The following is a 15,096-nucleotide window of genomic DNA, read 5'->3' as shown; positions in this document are numbered from 1 at the left end:
CCCAAAGCTACTTACTCAGATTTGTCAGGTGTATCATATTGTGAAAGAGCATTTTGTACTCGGTCTGCATTTTGGACGAACCTGGTCAATGTGTGGAACTCACCCCCCAAGTGTAATAATACTTGTTCAATATAGCTTAAAGGATCAATATGATGGCTCATAGCGTACCTTAGATTCATACCAGTACAGTGATACTGAAAGCCGATGTCCCCTCGCAATCAGTCCATTGGAGGGAGCTTTATTCTAACTTCAGTGACTGAAGGAACATATAAAAGAAGAAAAAATAAGTTCAGTCTTATATGTTCTTACAAAACTGTGCTGCCCATTCTGTCAAAGAGAAAACACTGCCACACTAGCAGTGTGTCAGTATACAGTCAATAAATCACAGACAGCAAATCACTAAAAGACATAGCAACGTTGTTCTGTGTAGACTCTTACATAGAGACCTGAACATAAGAGCAAACTGCTCCCATTTATCTTCCTGCTGGCACCCCGCCAGCGACCTTCGTGGAACCATGGATAGTTCCATAGTTTCAGCACCACGGAGAGCGCTGCTGTGTACAGACTACAGCGTACAGACCTGACAGAACCTGCATGAATTAAAGGGCAAGAAGAAGAAAGAAATACAAAATGGTTGCTCCATTGATTAAAAATGTATCATTCAAAATAATGCGCCTTACTGACTTACATTGTACTGCGAAACAGCCCGCAAAGTCACACTTCTAGCCCGTAAACAAACACAAACAAAGCTGATTTAGACAATATAGAACATCACACAACCCAGTACTGTTTGTTTTTTAAATGAAAATGTAAATTTCATGTTGATTTTACTATTTGAAGATCCGGATCCGGATGTGTGCGTGCGTGAATGTGTGTCTGGCTCTTGATACGCCCAAATATGAGGAGATGACTGACGACTGACGTCATAGTACGTATGTCATACTGACAGGACAGACGATTGACATCATAGACTGGCCTCCAAATACTCTGATGATGGTTCCAGTATGGGTACTGCCTGCAAATGACAGCCATCGCCTGAATGGTGGGGTACTGCACCAGTCCATATCTTAAGCGTAACTTCTTTTGCCCATACGATTTACAAAGCCATATATGGTTATTACATTCAGACTTATCGTGCGATTGGCTGAGAGGCATAATGACGTCATCATGCCCCTGTGCTCAGACTGTGTATTTAAACAACATACTGAAGCTAGCTGTCAAATCCAAACCCAGTCATATCAACAACCCTTTAAACCATACACCGAAGTTAAAGATATTATAGAGAGGAACGATCCTCCATCACAATGACAGACAACACAAAGCAACTCGTCTTCTCCATCATACAGTTTTTCAATGACCAGCTCAGTTCTGGGAAACTGTCTGCGGATTCCCAGGAGGGTTTAGAAGTGGCTGTGCAATGTTTGGAAACAGCCTTTGCAGTTTCTGCTGACGACCAGAGCTTCGCTGTCTCGCAAACGTTGCCAGAGATCTTTTCCTCTGCCGTATCCAAGCTCCCAGCCCCTCCCCAGGTCAGGGCAGACAAAATGTCAGAGCCCCCCACCCCCCAACAGATAGCAGAAGCAGAGCAACTCAAAACGAACGGAAATTCTCAGATGCAACTGGAGAATTTCTCAGCGGCTGTAGAGTCCTACTCCAAGGCCATTGCCCTCAGCCCTCAGAATGCGGTGTACTTCGGTAACAGGGCTGCAGCCCACAGCAAACTGGGCAACCATGTTGCAGCTGTGCAGGACTGTGAAGCAGCCATCAGGATCAACCCCAAGTACTGCAAGGCCTATGGCAGGATGGGCACGGCTCTGACCAGTCTAAACAGGCACGCAGAGGCACTGCAATTCTATAAGAAAGCTTTGGAGCTGGACCCCAATAACGAGACGTACAAATCCAATCTGACAATCGCAGAGCAGAAAGTGCAGTCCCCGAGCCCCGCCGCCGGAATGGGTGGGATGGACTTTTCTGGTTTATTCAACAACCTTGATATGAGGAACATGGCGTCCTCTTTGATGAGCAACCCACAGATGTCCTCTTTGATGAACAACCCACAGGTGCAACAGCTGGTGTCTGGGGCGCTTGGTTCAATGGGAGGGGCGTTTGGTTCAATGGGAGGGGCCGGGTCAGCTGAAGGCGGGGCCCCGGCTACAGATGGGGGGAGTGGCCAGGCCTCCTAAGGACAACTCTGGACTCATCCAGGAGGGCCAGACAGTTGACTGAACGACTGAGGAAGTCAGATCCACAACCGGACGGCCAGCACCAGCCACAAGGATAAGCCATAACACACAACCGTCACAAGTGACTTTCAATTCCAATTGGGGGGATGTCCAGTGTTGTCCAGTGTTGGATCATGTAGCAGGAGTGTGGGGATTTAAGCAATATCTTAAAAGTGTGGCTGTACACAATAGAGCAATGCAGTACTTCTTGGGAGGACACAAGATTACGCCAACCCAGGCTATCATGGGAGATATGGGGTGGGAACCCAATGAGGTACGGTGGAGTGTGCACATGGTACGTCTGTAGAATACTGGGGGTGAATTCCAATAGAATTGTAAGAAAGGTCTTCGAGTGGGACATCTTGATCAAGGGTGCATGGCATACGGACATGTATGACATTCTTTTCAGAGCTGGGTATGAAGACCATTATTATAATAAAACGTAGAGAGTATGGTAATAAAATAGATCATTTTTCAAAAAGTAAAGGACAGATGGGCACTGGGTGTAAACCAAAGCTGCGCACTTATTGTGAGATAAAGCATGTCTATGGTCCAGACAATTCTGTACTGTATAACCTGTCAAAAAAGAAACGATCGCTATGTGCTCAATTTGCCATTTACATGTAAAATGGCATTGTCTTATTTGTTCTTATTTTGTTCATGTATGTACTGTACCCATGTTTATTTATGTGGTATGTTATGAGGCAGGACGTAATATAACAGGAAGGATTGTTAATGTCAGTTGTTTTCTTTTTGTGTAATGTGTCATATAATGACACGAGAAAAAAGGAATTTATTCATTCATTCATTCATTCACAACCAGGAGGAGAGACAAAAAGCAAAGATGGAATGTTTTAATGTCTTGATGATTTTGTTGCAACTGGAAGGACATGACACGTACAGAAAGGTTTTCCATCAAACAATTACTTGCATGAGTGGTCTCCCTGATTCAAATCTGTTGTCAAGGTAATTGATCGGCCAAAGGTTAGAGTTGCTCTGTGTTGCAACATACATTTCTGAACGTTGACATAATCCAAGTTTTTTTTTCCCACTTCAAAACTTTCTTTGGCTGTGTGCTGAAATTTGAAACAACTTCCAAGTATAATTGTAAGCTATAATTGTAGCTATAATATAGCAGACATTATGTCTGACCAAAAATGTTCTGACATTATGTTGATATGAGGATAAGACCTTAATGATGTGACGATATAGCAATCTCAAGCAAAGAATAGGTTACCTATTTGGGCTGTATTCTTGACGACAAACTGACAGGTGAAAAAATTGGATCAAAAGTGATAAAGAAAGTCAATCAAAGAACAAGAGTTTTGGGCAGGATTTCCTCTTTTGTCAACAAAAGTGATATCAGCTGGAGCCCTCATTCAATGCCATTGTGATTCTGCTTGCACCCCTTGGTTCTCCAACATGTCAATGTCACTGAAAACTAAGCTTCAGACCTCCCAAAACAAACTGATATGGCCCCTACTTATCGGCCTTAAAGCAGCACTATATAACCTTTTTTTTAAGAATAAAATGTCTCCATGCTCTTTTTTTATTGAGGCATTTAGATCGTGTCAAAGGTCATGTCTCACCTAGACACAGGATCTGACACGAATTCGGCCTGGGTGTGTCCCAATCTCCACTGCCACTCTACCCTCCAATCACCACGGAGCACTGAAAACACTATACAAAGAGGGTTACAAACACAAACTGCGGCCCTGTAAGGCCCTAACCGTTGCACTGTAGTGTCACACTTAAAGGAGCTAGCGCAGAATGATGTTTAATAATGTAACTAATCCGTGCCAGCTAAGCTGTGTTATGACCCGTCCTCCTGAAAACAAGGAAAAAGCAGCTAGAATTCAGGCTTAGCACTTTTCAGTAAATGTAAAAAAATCCAATGAACTTATTATTTAGTCACAAGCTCTTATTAATACTTTTCATTGGACTTTTCACTTAATCACTTTCACATTCACTTACCAAATGCAAAAAATAAATACTTCCGACTATTCGAAAATAGCAGATCTACAAGCTCTACAAGCGTTGCGAGCTTGCAGATTGGCTATTTGTTGTTACTTTTACGTGACAATGTTGTATGACTAAGTAGGTCATTCATTTATGAATAAAGTTGATGGAGGGGAAGGTACACAGGCTGAAGCCCAGTTGAGCCCTGCAGGTACAAGGAAACAAGTGGTGGAAGAAGTACTCGCTAATTTATCACACCAATATCACAATACAAAAGTCCCGTATTCAAAATGTATACAAATCTTTTGGAAAAATTGAAACGCTAAATTGAAAAGCTCACAATGCGTCGTCGCTCACAAAAGCTCACAACGCTTCAAGTCCTGCCACGGCATTCCTACTGACTTGGCCCATTGCATAAAAGCCTCCATTCCTGCTTTTACAGCCATTCCTTCTAGTGGATTTGCCTGCATGTTTTGGGTCAGTCATGCTGAAAGTTCCACTTATGATTTAGCTTCAGCTTGTCGACAGATGAAACATTTTGCCTTGAGTATTCTCTGGTAGATTCATGGATAATTCAGTCATGCTTTTATATTCTTTTTTGGGAGAAGAGACATTTTCCTTCCTGAACTCCCATCAGTGGTGCTAGAAGCTCTTTTTACAAAAGAAAAAACAATAAAAAAGTCACAGTAAAAAAGTTCAGAGTCCTGAATGCAAAATCTTACTTGAGTAAATAAAAATTTTGCTCTGAGATTCAGCGTCATTCAAGCATTCAAAATTTTACTTTTTTCCCCCCAAGTACAGTACTTGAGTAAATTTACTTAGTTACACCACTGCCTCCTATGTAGATCAAAATGTGTTCAGTTTGTTTCTGATGGTTGCACTTTCAGATCTACTGAGGCCACGTGAAGTAGAATTTCTATCGGTCCTGTACAAATCAGCTGTCAGTCTATTCTGCTCTTTTATGACCACGTTGTCTTACGCTGTGTAAATGTTCGTGGAATATTTTCTGAGCCAGTCAAAATGATAAAAAAAAGTCATCAATTGAACGTTTGTATAGCCTGAGAAAGTACGGTAGTAGTCTGGGGAGCCACACTGGTTTTCAAACAACCCACAAAAAAATTAGCCAGTACTTTTCCAGTTTTGTTCAAAGCATCAGTTATTGCATTCTTGCTGATTGGACAAAATGCATTGGATTTTTCTGGACAATACCCGTTATTGCCATATGTGATCATGATTATTTATAAGATCTCACTTGGTTCAGGATGGTAGGGCTTTGTTCAGATTCAGACATCCTGATCAGAGTAATGAATTATTACTTCCACTGTAAACAAAGGCAAGATAATGTGGAATACATGGGCTTTAATAACAAGGATGCACTGCATAGTTTGTGTGATGAGCACTTTATTTACAAATATAATTAAAAGCTCTGACAGATTCCATGCTTTCTTTTAACCTGGAAAAGAAATTAAAGTGCATGCAATAATAAAGCATCATACTGATCTGGTTGATAAGAAAATACACAGCTTGAGAGTTGTGGTTAAAGCCAAAAAGAGAGAAGAAAAAAAAATAAGAAATCAGAAAAAGAAAATGTGATTTTCAAATAGATTCCAATGACAGATTACTGAATTTGAAATGCTCTAAGAGGAGGGGGCAGAGAAAAGAATTGCTTTTAAAAAATCTGATTTGAGTAACAGTTAAAATACAATACGAAAATAAGTAAAAGCTCTCCATAAATCCTTCTATACACAAAATACAAGCCCACCCCCCAACCCACCCCCCCCTGACAAAGCCCTTTGTGCTAGCTGGGAGTTAGAGTACACGTGGTAGTATTCACATTGGCTGCCAGTGTGCAGAGAAATCAGTACGATAAAGCACTGCTTCTCAACGTCGGGGGTCCGGGGACCACCAAGTGATCCATCCATATGGACCATATGCGGGGTCTGCAACTCAAGAGAGCATAAGAACGGAACCACGTTTGGTTCCTTTTGTACACTCTCAAATTAACACGATATTCTACTGTGTAGATTGGTGTCCCAGAGATAAAAATGGTAGGAGGTCCGTGGCCTGATGCAGATCAACCTGGGGGTACTTGAAATGAAAAAGGTTAAGAATCACTTAACTTAACTAATACTGGAACCCCAATCTACTCTGTAAAATCCTCAGTGTTCATTCAACGGACCCGCAAGGGTGCTTTTGGACCCCTGCTGGTCCCCGAACCCTACGCGGAGAACCGATTGCGATACACGAAGTACCATGAAGCACCCCCCTCAGTGCCCGAGTCAGTAATCAAATTCACTTAAAAGAGTCACATTTATTAGAAGCGTACCATTATGTACATCACGACATTTTTTTCTTTCAAAGTATCAAATTATTGAAATTTGCTGTAAAAATTTCCTGATGAATTAAAGTACCAGAAAAATGGCGAAAGAAGCAGCGCCAATGAATGGCTGCGGAAGGAGTAATATTTTTTTGCGCTTGAAATTCTTTATTTATTTATTTATTTTTATTATAATTTTTTTTGCATGGCTCGAGAGACAAATGAACTGTTACAAAAGCACGGTCTCTGATCGATTTCACTCGTGGAACCGCCACTTTTCTCTCTCTCTCTCTCTCCCTCTCGTTTTCCACTTTTAGTCGCGCCAAAAGTGTGATCATTGCACAAGAAACAGCGAACACTGTGACAAGGTTATCATAATTCTTACAAAAACATGACAACTACAAGTTATCCAGCATTGGGTTCTTTTTTTTTCTCGTGTGACACCAACGAGAGGAGGGGCAGGGATTGGTGACAGTAGGGGTGATGGTGTCGGTGGTCTCTACAACCTGTTGCTGGCTCAAAACGCTCCGGGCAACACAGGACAACTGGAAGCGAGTCCTTTTTTTGTGTGTCTGTGTGTGTGTGTGTTTTTTTTTTGCGTCTGTGTCTTTTTGAGTGAGGCTTAACTTATACTCCATCATGTGGCGGTGTCGTGCGCGGATAAAAACTAGCAGGCCTACAAGCTCACATCGCGTCGCGGTGTGAGCTTGTCGGTCTGCTATTTTCGAACACGCGACACCGGTGCGCGACCAAGTTTTAAATCAAGCTTCGGGACATCAGTAGCTGAACGCCCGACCCTGTCGGGTCGGCTCAACATGGGTAAAGGGAGAGGAGAGGCAGCGGTGGGGGGGGGGGGGGGGGGGGGATTGAGGCAGACAAGATGGCGGCACCGGGCGGGTACCCCCCTCATCTGTAGTCGTCCTTGGAAAAGTCCAGAGCCCCGAGGTTGCAGAAGCCCAGACGCATGCTCTCCATGTCGAAGGTGTCCATCTCCCGCTCCTGGCGCTCCAGCAGGTGCTTGATGCGGTCCGTCCGCTCCTTCTGAAGGGAAACCAGCTCCTCTTCAATCTGGGAGGAAAAGGCAGCAAACCAGCAAACGTGGCACGAGTTACAAAATAAAATGTATAAATAAATGGTCATATACATAAAATAAAACCCTACAGGGAGAGCAAGGAGAAAGAGAAATCTAACAGCAAAGAGAAACACGTTGGAGAATAGGCAAAAATCTAAGATATCTAGATTATCTACATAATATACACATATCATACGATACGATACTTAGGTTATTTGTCATGTAAGACCTTTACGAAGCCTAAAAGGCAAACCAAAATTATTTTTGAATTTAATCTATGTTCCAATGTTCAAAAACGAATTGTTAATATTACATACATTTATTTGTATGACAATTAATCGTCAATTATGTCCATTATGTAACACCATGTATTACATAAATACTTTATCTATATACTGTATGTACAATGTATATATCTGTATTTGTTTATTTAGCTTGTTTCTATCCCATTTCTCTTCTGCTCTCACTCTACCAATATCCTCTCTCTTCTCACGGAATACCACAACATGATGGATAGAGCACACAGAAAGAATCATTGCATCCAACTTCTTTGCACCTGTAAACCTCTGACGTGACTAAATAAAGCCGATTCCGTCAAGTAAAATGCCATGATGGTGACAACCCTTAACAGAGCTCCGCAGAGACGAAGAAAGATCCGCAAAGTGCGGCACAGCAGTATGGTGAACTACTGAGCATGCACAGAACCCTCCAGACTCTGACCAGGAGGACAATAGCACCTCCAAAACCATGACATCATCCCAGTCTCTCTGCATGCAGGTCAGAGAACGGCCAGGAGATGGCGCCACACCGCCACAGGTCATACTACGGCACTAACCGGGGCTGACCATAACCGGATCAGGGCAGCATTTGAAGACATAAATAAAAGCCTTCTCCTTTGTTGTCAGAAGCGCTACCTAGCACGCCGAGGCAAATGACGTCGGCCACTTTAGAAGGCGCCGACGACCATTGTCACTTGGCCGTTCTAATCTTGTCACCGTCTCTGTCATTGATATGCGCGGCAGATGGTCTAAGTGGCCATGTGAAAAGGAAGGGGGTCCGCAGGGACAATCAGGGGTTATTTAGCGCCCCCCCCCGGTCCCCAAGTAAGCATCAATCAATACGACGAGTGTCTATTGTGTCTTTACATGATCCCTTTAAGATTTGGAGAAATCGTTTTCATCTGATGCATTAGTGCCTTGTATCCATTCATTTTTTAAATAATTGATGTTTCACTGGTCAATAATTGTCTCATTACAATGAAGAATAGGCTAGTGTCACAGCAAAGTTGACATCTAACGATTTAGGCCACAATACGAGGGCGTGTGAGAGGAATGGATGTGTCTGCTCTCTGCTGGAAGGCATGCCACTCTCATCACCACCTGTTGTGAGCCTGTGTGACCGCATCAGTGTCTGTCTGCCTTCGTGCCTTCCTGTCTGTCTGTCTGTGGTCTACATGCAAATGTAGATCTGAGTGCATGGATAAAAAAGCAAATCATAAAAATAATCAGAATCAGTTAGCCTGTCCACACGTTGTTACGACCTGACGACAATGTGAGGTTTTTGGAGCCAAAAACTGATTCTGAAATTAGTAGGCATTAGTGTCTGCTTATTGAATTCTGAAAAAAGTGTATTCTGATGTATCAGGTAGATATTTAGTTATTTTTATATCAGCCACTATACTGTATACCGTATATATTATATACAAAAGTATTGATTAAGCGCTTATTTATAACCCATTTGCTTAGAGCAGCGATTCCCAACCCGTGGAGGCCCAAAATAATTGGTAAAACACAAATTCTAATGACAATATAATATTAATATATATCATGTCAAATGTCATCAAATGTCATCTTTGTCAGTGATACTGATAAATAGGAACTTAAAAGTATTACTACGTTTGTTCTGTTGATCCAAGCCGGAACACGATTGATCATTAAAATGAACACGCTCTGAAAATGCACCCGCCCATCTGACCATGTTCACGATTTTTCAAAACAATTGCAGATCTTACAAGCTCATAGCGCGGCACTCGGTGAGTTTGTATATCTGCTATATTTGAATAGCCCAAAGTATAAAATAATGGTTATAGCTCTAAAATGACACAGTATATGCATCCCCGGATTGAATGGGTTGTTAAGCAGTCAGATGGGGGTGGGCTGTGAACGCTATTGGAGAGTTTTCAAGCAAAAAAAGGGTGGGGAACCACACTGGCCCTAGGGGCTTTTACGGTCATCATCTGCCCCATCACTGCACCTTTTGCTCCAGGTGTGCGCGGCGCAGCGACACCTTCTGCTCCAGCTTGTGCTGCTCGCGCTCGTGCTGCGCCTCGGTCTGCATCTTGATCTTGCTCTGGTAGGCGTTGAGCAGCTCCATCTCCTGCTGCAGCTGCTGCCGCAGGGCCTGGCACTCCGCTTCCTGGGCCTCGTCCAGACGCAGCTGACAAACCCAGAGGACCGCCATGGACCACCACGGGGGGACGGGGAGGGGGGACACATACAGAGAGAGAGAGAGAGAGACTAATCATTATGTGTATTCCTGCACGATTGGTACCGGTTTGCAGTGGTGGAAAGTAACTAAGTACATTTACTTAAGTACTGTACTTAAGTACAATTTTGAGGTATTTGTACTTTACTTGAGTATTTCCAATTTCCAATACTTTTACTTCTACTCCACTACATCTCAGAGGCAAATATTGTACTTTTACTCCACTACATTTACTTGAAAACTTTAGTTACTAGTTACTTTTCAGATATAAACTATGATATTATAAAACATACATTAACCACTTTAGCCCTATTTTATACTGTAGGCTATTTGAAAATAGCCGATCTACAAGCTCACAACGCGTCGCATCGCGACGCGTTGTGGGCTTGTAGATCTGCTATTTTCAAATATTTAGTACTTTTACTTTTGGTACTTTAAGTACATTTTGATGCCAATACTTTTGTACTTTTACTCAAGTACATTTTTAATTCTGGACTTTTACTTGTAACAGAGTATTTTTATATTGCAGTATTGGTACTTTTACTTAAGTAAAGAATTTGAGTACTTTTTCCACCACTGCCGGTTTGACCTCGGACAACAAACTACCTCAGACAGCAAACAGCTAAATTATGCAGCTTACACAAAGATCTTGGACGACAAACAATACAATTATGGAGCTTACACCAAAAACTGATTTCACCCACTTCTATAAACCAGTGATGTGAATAAAGTTGATTCTGACAACTTTGACAAACATAATGAACAGAGCAAGTGAGCAACTACCCTTAAAAGGTATCATGACATTCATTTTCACTTTTTTTATTTTCAATGTTTTATTTGGGGTTTTATGACCTCAATTACACCCAAAAAACCTGAACTTAGAACATTCAGTGGATTTTCTGTGGTCTGGGGTTTTCTGAATAATTAGGCTGAAAAGTAATCTGAGCTTGGCTCTTCGACAGTGAGGTCACAGTCGATTAAACCCGCCCACTCTCCTCCTCGCCCCTCCCCTCCCCTATCCTTTCCTTTGGGGGGGGCGGAGCAGAGGCGATGATTGACAGGCAAAATCCCTCACCAGCGACACCCGCAGGCAAAGATTTCTTTTTTCATTGCAGTTGAAAAGGCTTTAGAAATGTGAGAGAAAAACACCTGCCATGGATCACTGGAATGGAATTTTCACTTAAAACTTTTTGTACACTTTTGAAGGACCAGGACAAAGACTTTGAATGTGGTGTAAAAGTGAATGTCATTAAACCTTTAAACACATTTGAAAAACTACTGCCATTTGTGTACTATTTCAAATACTTTTACACCAAGCTACCCTTGCATACATGTGTACATTCTCTATAACTACACGTTTTTCCAAGTTGCAATCTAGAGTTCAGAGAGAAACAGAGAGAGAGAGAGAGAGAGAGAGAGTGGTTTTGTAGGGTGGGGATGCCCACGGACAGGGTAGACGAAGGTGAAGGATAGAGAAATAAGAGAGAAAATCTGCATTATAAGAATGGAGACTAGGGTCCATTTCAAAGTGTTGAATTAACCCTCAGGATTTTACTGCGCATTCTCTCTACAGCGGTGGCTCTCAAACATTTTAATTTCAAGCAGCAGTCGAGTAAAAGTAAAAGTATCGGAAATTTGAAATACTCAAGTAAAGTAGAATAATCTCAAAATTGTACTTAAGTACAGTACTTAACCCATTAATACCTGGAACTGTGTCATTTTTTGATTTGAGCTAAAAAGCATTATTTTACACTTTAGGCTATTCAAAAATAGCAGATCTACAAGCTCATAGCGCGGCACCGAGTGCCGCGCTATGAGCTTGTAGATCTGCTATTTTTGAAAAATCATGAAAATGCGTGCAAATCTTTGAACATAATATATTGTTTTAAAGCGAACATTTTTAACTCAAATCTTTGCTTCTGGGGGTCCCTGGAACAAAATATTTCGATGGGGGTCCGCGGCCAAATACATATAATTTTGGGGGTCCTTGACATGAAAAAGATTGAGCACCACTGATATAGAAACATACGTTTTTCAGAATACTGTTGAGATTTAGGAGACATGTAGAATCGGCTTCAGGTCTCAATGGGTTAAGTAAATGTTCTTAGTTACTTTCCACCACTGATAATGCATTAAGCCATGGACGCCCATACCTCCAAGTGCTCTCGGAATTAGACCTGTAAGGATTTCTAACAATCCGTAATTTATCTCAAGGACCTCTGGGGAGGTCCTCGGAAAACCCAATTTGAGAAACGCTGCTCTACTACAGTATCTTTGGACGGCCTCCTCCAGAGGGTCATGGACGTTCAGTGGTGGAAAAAGTACTCAAATTCTTTACTTAAGTAAAAGTACCAATACTGCAATATAAAAATACTCTGTTACAAGTAAAAATCAAAAAAAAAAAAATTACTTGAGTAAAAGTACAAAAGTATTGGCATCAAAATGTACTTAAAGTACCAAAAGTAAAAGTACTAAATATTTGAAAATAGCCGATCTACAAGCTCACAACGCGTCGCGATGCGACGCGTTGTGAGCTTGTAGATCTGCTATTTTCAAATAGCCTATGTATAAAATAGGGCTAAAGTGGTTAATGTATGTTTCATTATATCATAGTTTATATCTGAAAAGTAACTAGTAACTAAAGTTTTCAAATAATTGTAGTGGAGTAAAAGTACAATATTTGCCTCTGAGATGTAGTGGAGTAGAAGTAAAAGTATTGGAAATTGGAAATACTCAAGTAAAGTACAAATACCTCAAAATTGTACTTAAGTACAGTACTTGAGTAAATGTACTTAGTTACTTTCCACCACTGTGGACGTTTGGTACCCGAAACCAAAACGCAGAAACGGCTGAACCTTTTGAGCAAACTCACCGCCTGCGAGGCCATCATCTCGTTGATGCTCTGCTCGTACTGCTCGGCCAGGATGGCCAGCTTGCGCGTCTGCTCCTCCTTCAGGGCCTTGAGCACCGACTTGTGCTCGGACTTGGGCGTCACCTCCATCTGGTGGTGGCGCAGGGCCTTGTACTGCTTGGTCTGCACCTTACACGTGTCCTGGAACTGTTTCTTGATCTGCAGCTCCAAGGCCTGATGAAAGCAGGAGGAGGAGGAGGAGGGGATAATGGAAACACATATGGATGGAAGGTTGAAGATGAGATGCGTGCAGTGGTGGAAAAAGTACTCAAATTCTTTACTTAAGTAAAAGTACCAATACTGCAATATGAAAATACTCTGTTACAAGTAAAAGTCCAGAATTCAAAATTTACTTGAGTAAAAGTACAAAAGTATTGGCATCAAAATGTACTTAAAGTATCAAAAGTAAAAGTACTAAATATTTGAAAATAGCAGATCTACAAGCTCACAACGCGTCGCGCTGCGACGCGTTGTGAGCTTGTAGATCGGCTATTTTCAAATAGACTATGTATAAAATAGGGCTAAAGTGGTTAATGTATGTTTTATAATGTAATAATTTATATCTGAAAAGTGACAAGTAACTAAAGTTTTCAAATAAATGTAGTGGAGTAAAAGTACAATATTTGCCTCTGAGATGTAGTGGAGTAGAAGTAAAAGTATTGGAAATTGGAAATACTCAAGTAAAGTACAAATACCTCAAAATTGTACTTAAGTACAGTACTTAAGTAAATGTACTTAGTTACTTTACACCACTGGTTCTAATGCTTAACACATTGAGTGCCAATCGCGTAGATCTACGCGAACCTATTTAAAGCCGCCACGTGCCAATCGCGTAGATGATTTCACCAAAAGTGCACTTTCGGAAATTTTTTGATCCATTTCCGGTTCCGGTTTGACCACCGGAAACGGAATTATTTGGGATCCAGGTTTTGCCGATCCCGTCGGCCCTCGTTCTTAATGACGAAACTGAAACTCCATTTTCTCCTTGCATATCACTGTTTAACATAAACCGTTCTAACTACAACAATGGAGCTCCGTTTGACACGTGGTTTTCACTGGTAGAATCAGTGAGATGTCGGCGATGTTTACGAACAGTGCACGGCTCAATCTTAAGGATTTTAACAAGGTCTATGGCGACGTGAAAAAAAACAAAAAAACAACAACAACACGTTGGCACTGGTGAGTACATTATGAGATTAAAGGGATATTTCACTTTCACATAAAATAAACATTAAAAAAATATATTTAAAAAAAATGAAAGAAGTTATGGCAAAATAAAGGCCCCCTCACACATTAGTAGGACACTCTAATGCGTGAGGGGGCCGTGAATTTTCCATTACTTTTTTCATTTATTTTTAATATATTTTTTAAATGTTTCCCCCCGCCGAAAGTGAAGTATCCCTTTAACGTCTGGCATGGAATGTGTTAAATGTATATGATCTGTCATACAATGGTCATGTGCCGGAAATATCAAACTTAGTTACAAGCTTGCACTATCTATAAAAAAATATGCCTGCCAAGTTGCTAAACTAGCGTCTATGTCCATGTAAATATAATCATTATAAGTAACCGTGGGAACCAATGATTCCCGAGGCCATGTGGCCCATAGAGGGCAGTAGCTTATCTCCTGTTTCTGTAGCGTGAGGCAGGCTTGATGTACAAGTACAACCCCTGGGACAAGACGGTAGTATGTCACAGGGAAGCATTAGGTCCCATTTTTATAGTCTTTGGTGTGACCCAGGCAGGGCTTGATCCCTGGTCTCCCAGTCTCAGGGTGGACACTCTAACCACAAGGCCACGGAGCTGGTCTCGATCGTAACCATTAGGCTTAAAGGGGAATTTTGGACTAAAGTTTTCTTACCTTTTCTATGACGTTATGATATCTTAGGATGAATGGTACAGTAGAAATTTTTCATAACTCCACCCCTGAGCCGCCACAGCTTAAAAGGTGCGCGGATAGGCCTTAGGTTAGATCACATATTTTAATAGTTTTTTTTTTTGTTTTTTTTGGTGAGATCTGACGTTCATAGTGACAGAACACTATGCAACCAAAAAAAAAAAAAAAAAAAAAAACAGAAGTCTCGCTAGATGAGATTGAAATCTCGAGATTTCAATCTCGTCTAGCGAGACT

General features: G+C 41.4%; 2 protein-coding genes across 2 annotated transcripts in view; one reads left to right on the top strand and one right to left on the bottom strand.

Annotated features, from left to right (window-relative positions):
- Positions 1 to 1,304: 1,304 nt before the first annotated feature.
- On the top strand, positions 1,305 to 2,183 carry LOC308089057 (small glutamine-rich tetratricopeptide repeat-containing protein alpha-like; the record flags this gene model as incomplete). Its single annotated transcript, XM_080433634.1, has 1 exon — positions 1,305 to 2,183. The coding sequence occupies one exon, from the start codon at positions 1,305 to 1,307 to the stop codon at positions 2,181 to 2,183; it is 879 nt and encodes a 292-aa protein (XP_080289760.1).
- A 3,366-nt stretch (positions 2,184 to 5,549) lies between these two features.
- Positions 5,550 to 15,096, bottom strand: part of taok3a (TAO kinase 3a) — a 63,952-nt gene continuing 54,405 nt past the window's right edge. Inside the window, exons 17-19 of the mRNA XM_080433880.1 lie at positions 12,927 to 13,139; positions 9,824 to 10,006; positions 5,550 to 7,566 (exon numbers count right to left, since the gene is read on the bottom strand). Coding sequence (XP_080290006.1) covers positions 7,405 to 7,566; positions 9,824 to 10,006; positions 12,927 to 13,139 — 558 coding nt within the window. The 3' untranslated portion in view covers positions 5,550 to 7,404. The remainder of the gene's footprint in view (positions 7,567 to 9,823; positions 10,007 to 12,926; positions 13,140 to 15,096) is intronic.

This window comes from Gymnoscopelus braueri (assembly GCF_963280865.1).
Source record: "Gymnoscopelus braueri genome assembly, chromosome: 7".
NCBI lineage: Eukaryota > Metazoa > Chordata > Actinopteri > Myctophiformes > Myctophidae > Gymnoscopelus > Gymnoscopelus braueri.
Note: the sequence above shows the minus strand (reverse complement) of the source record. Positions and strands in the feature narration are given on the sequence as shown.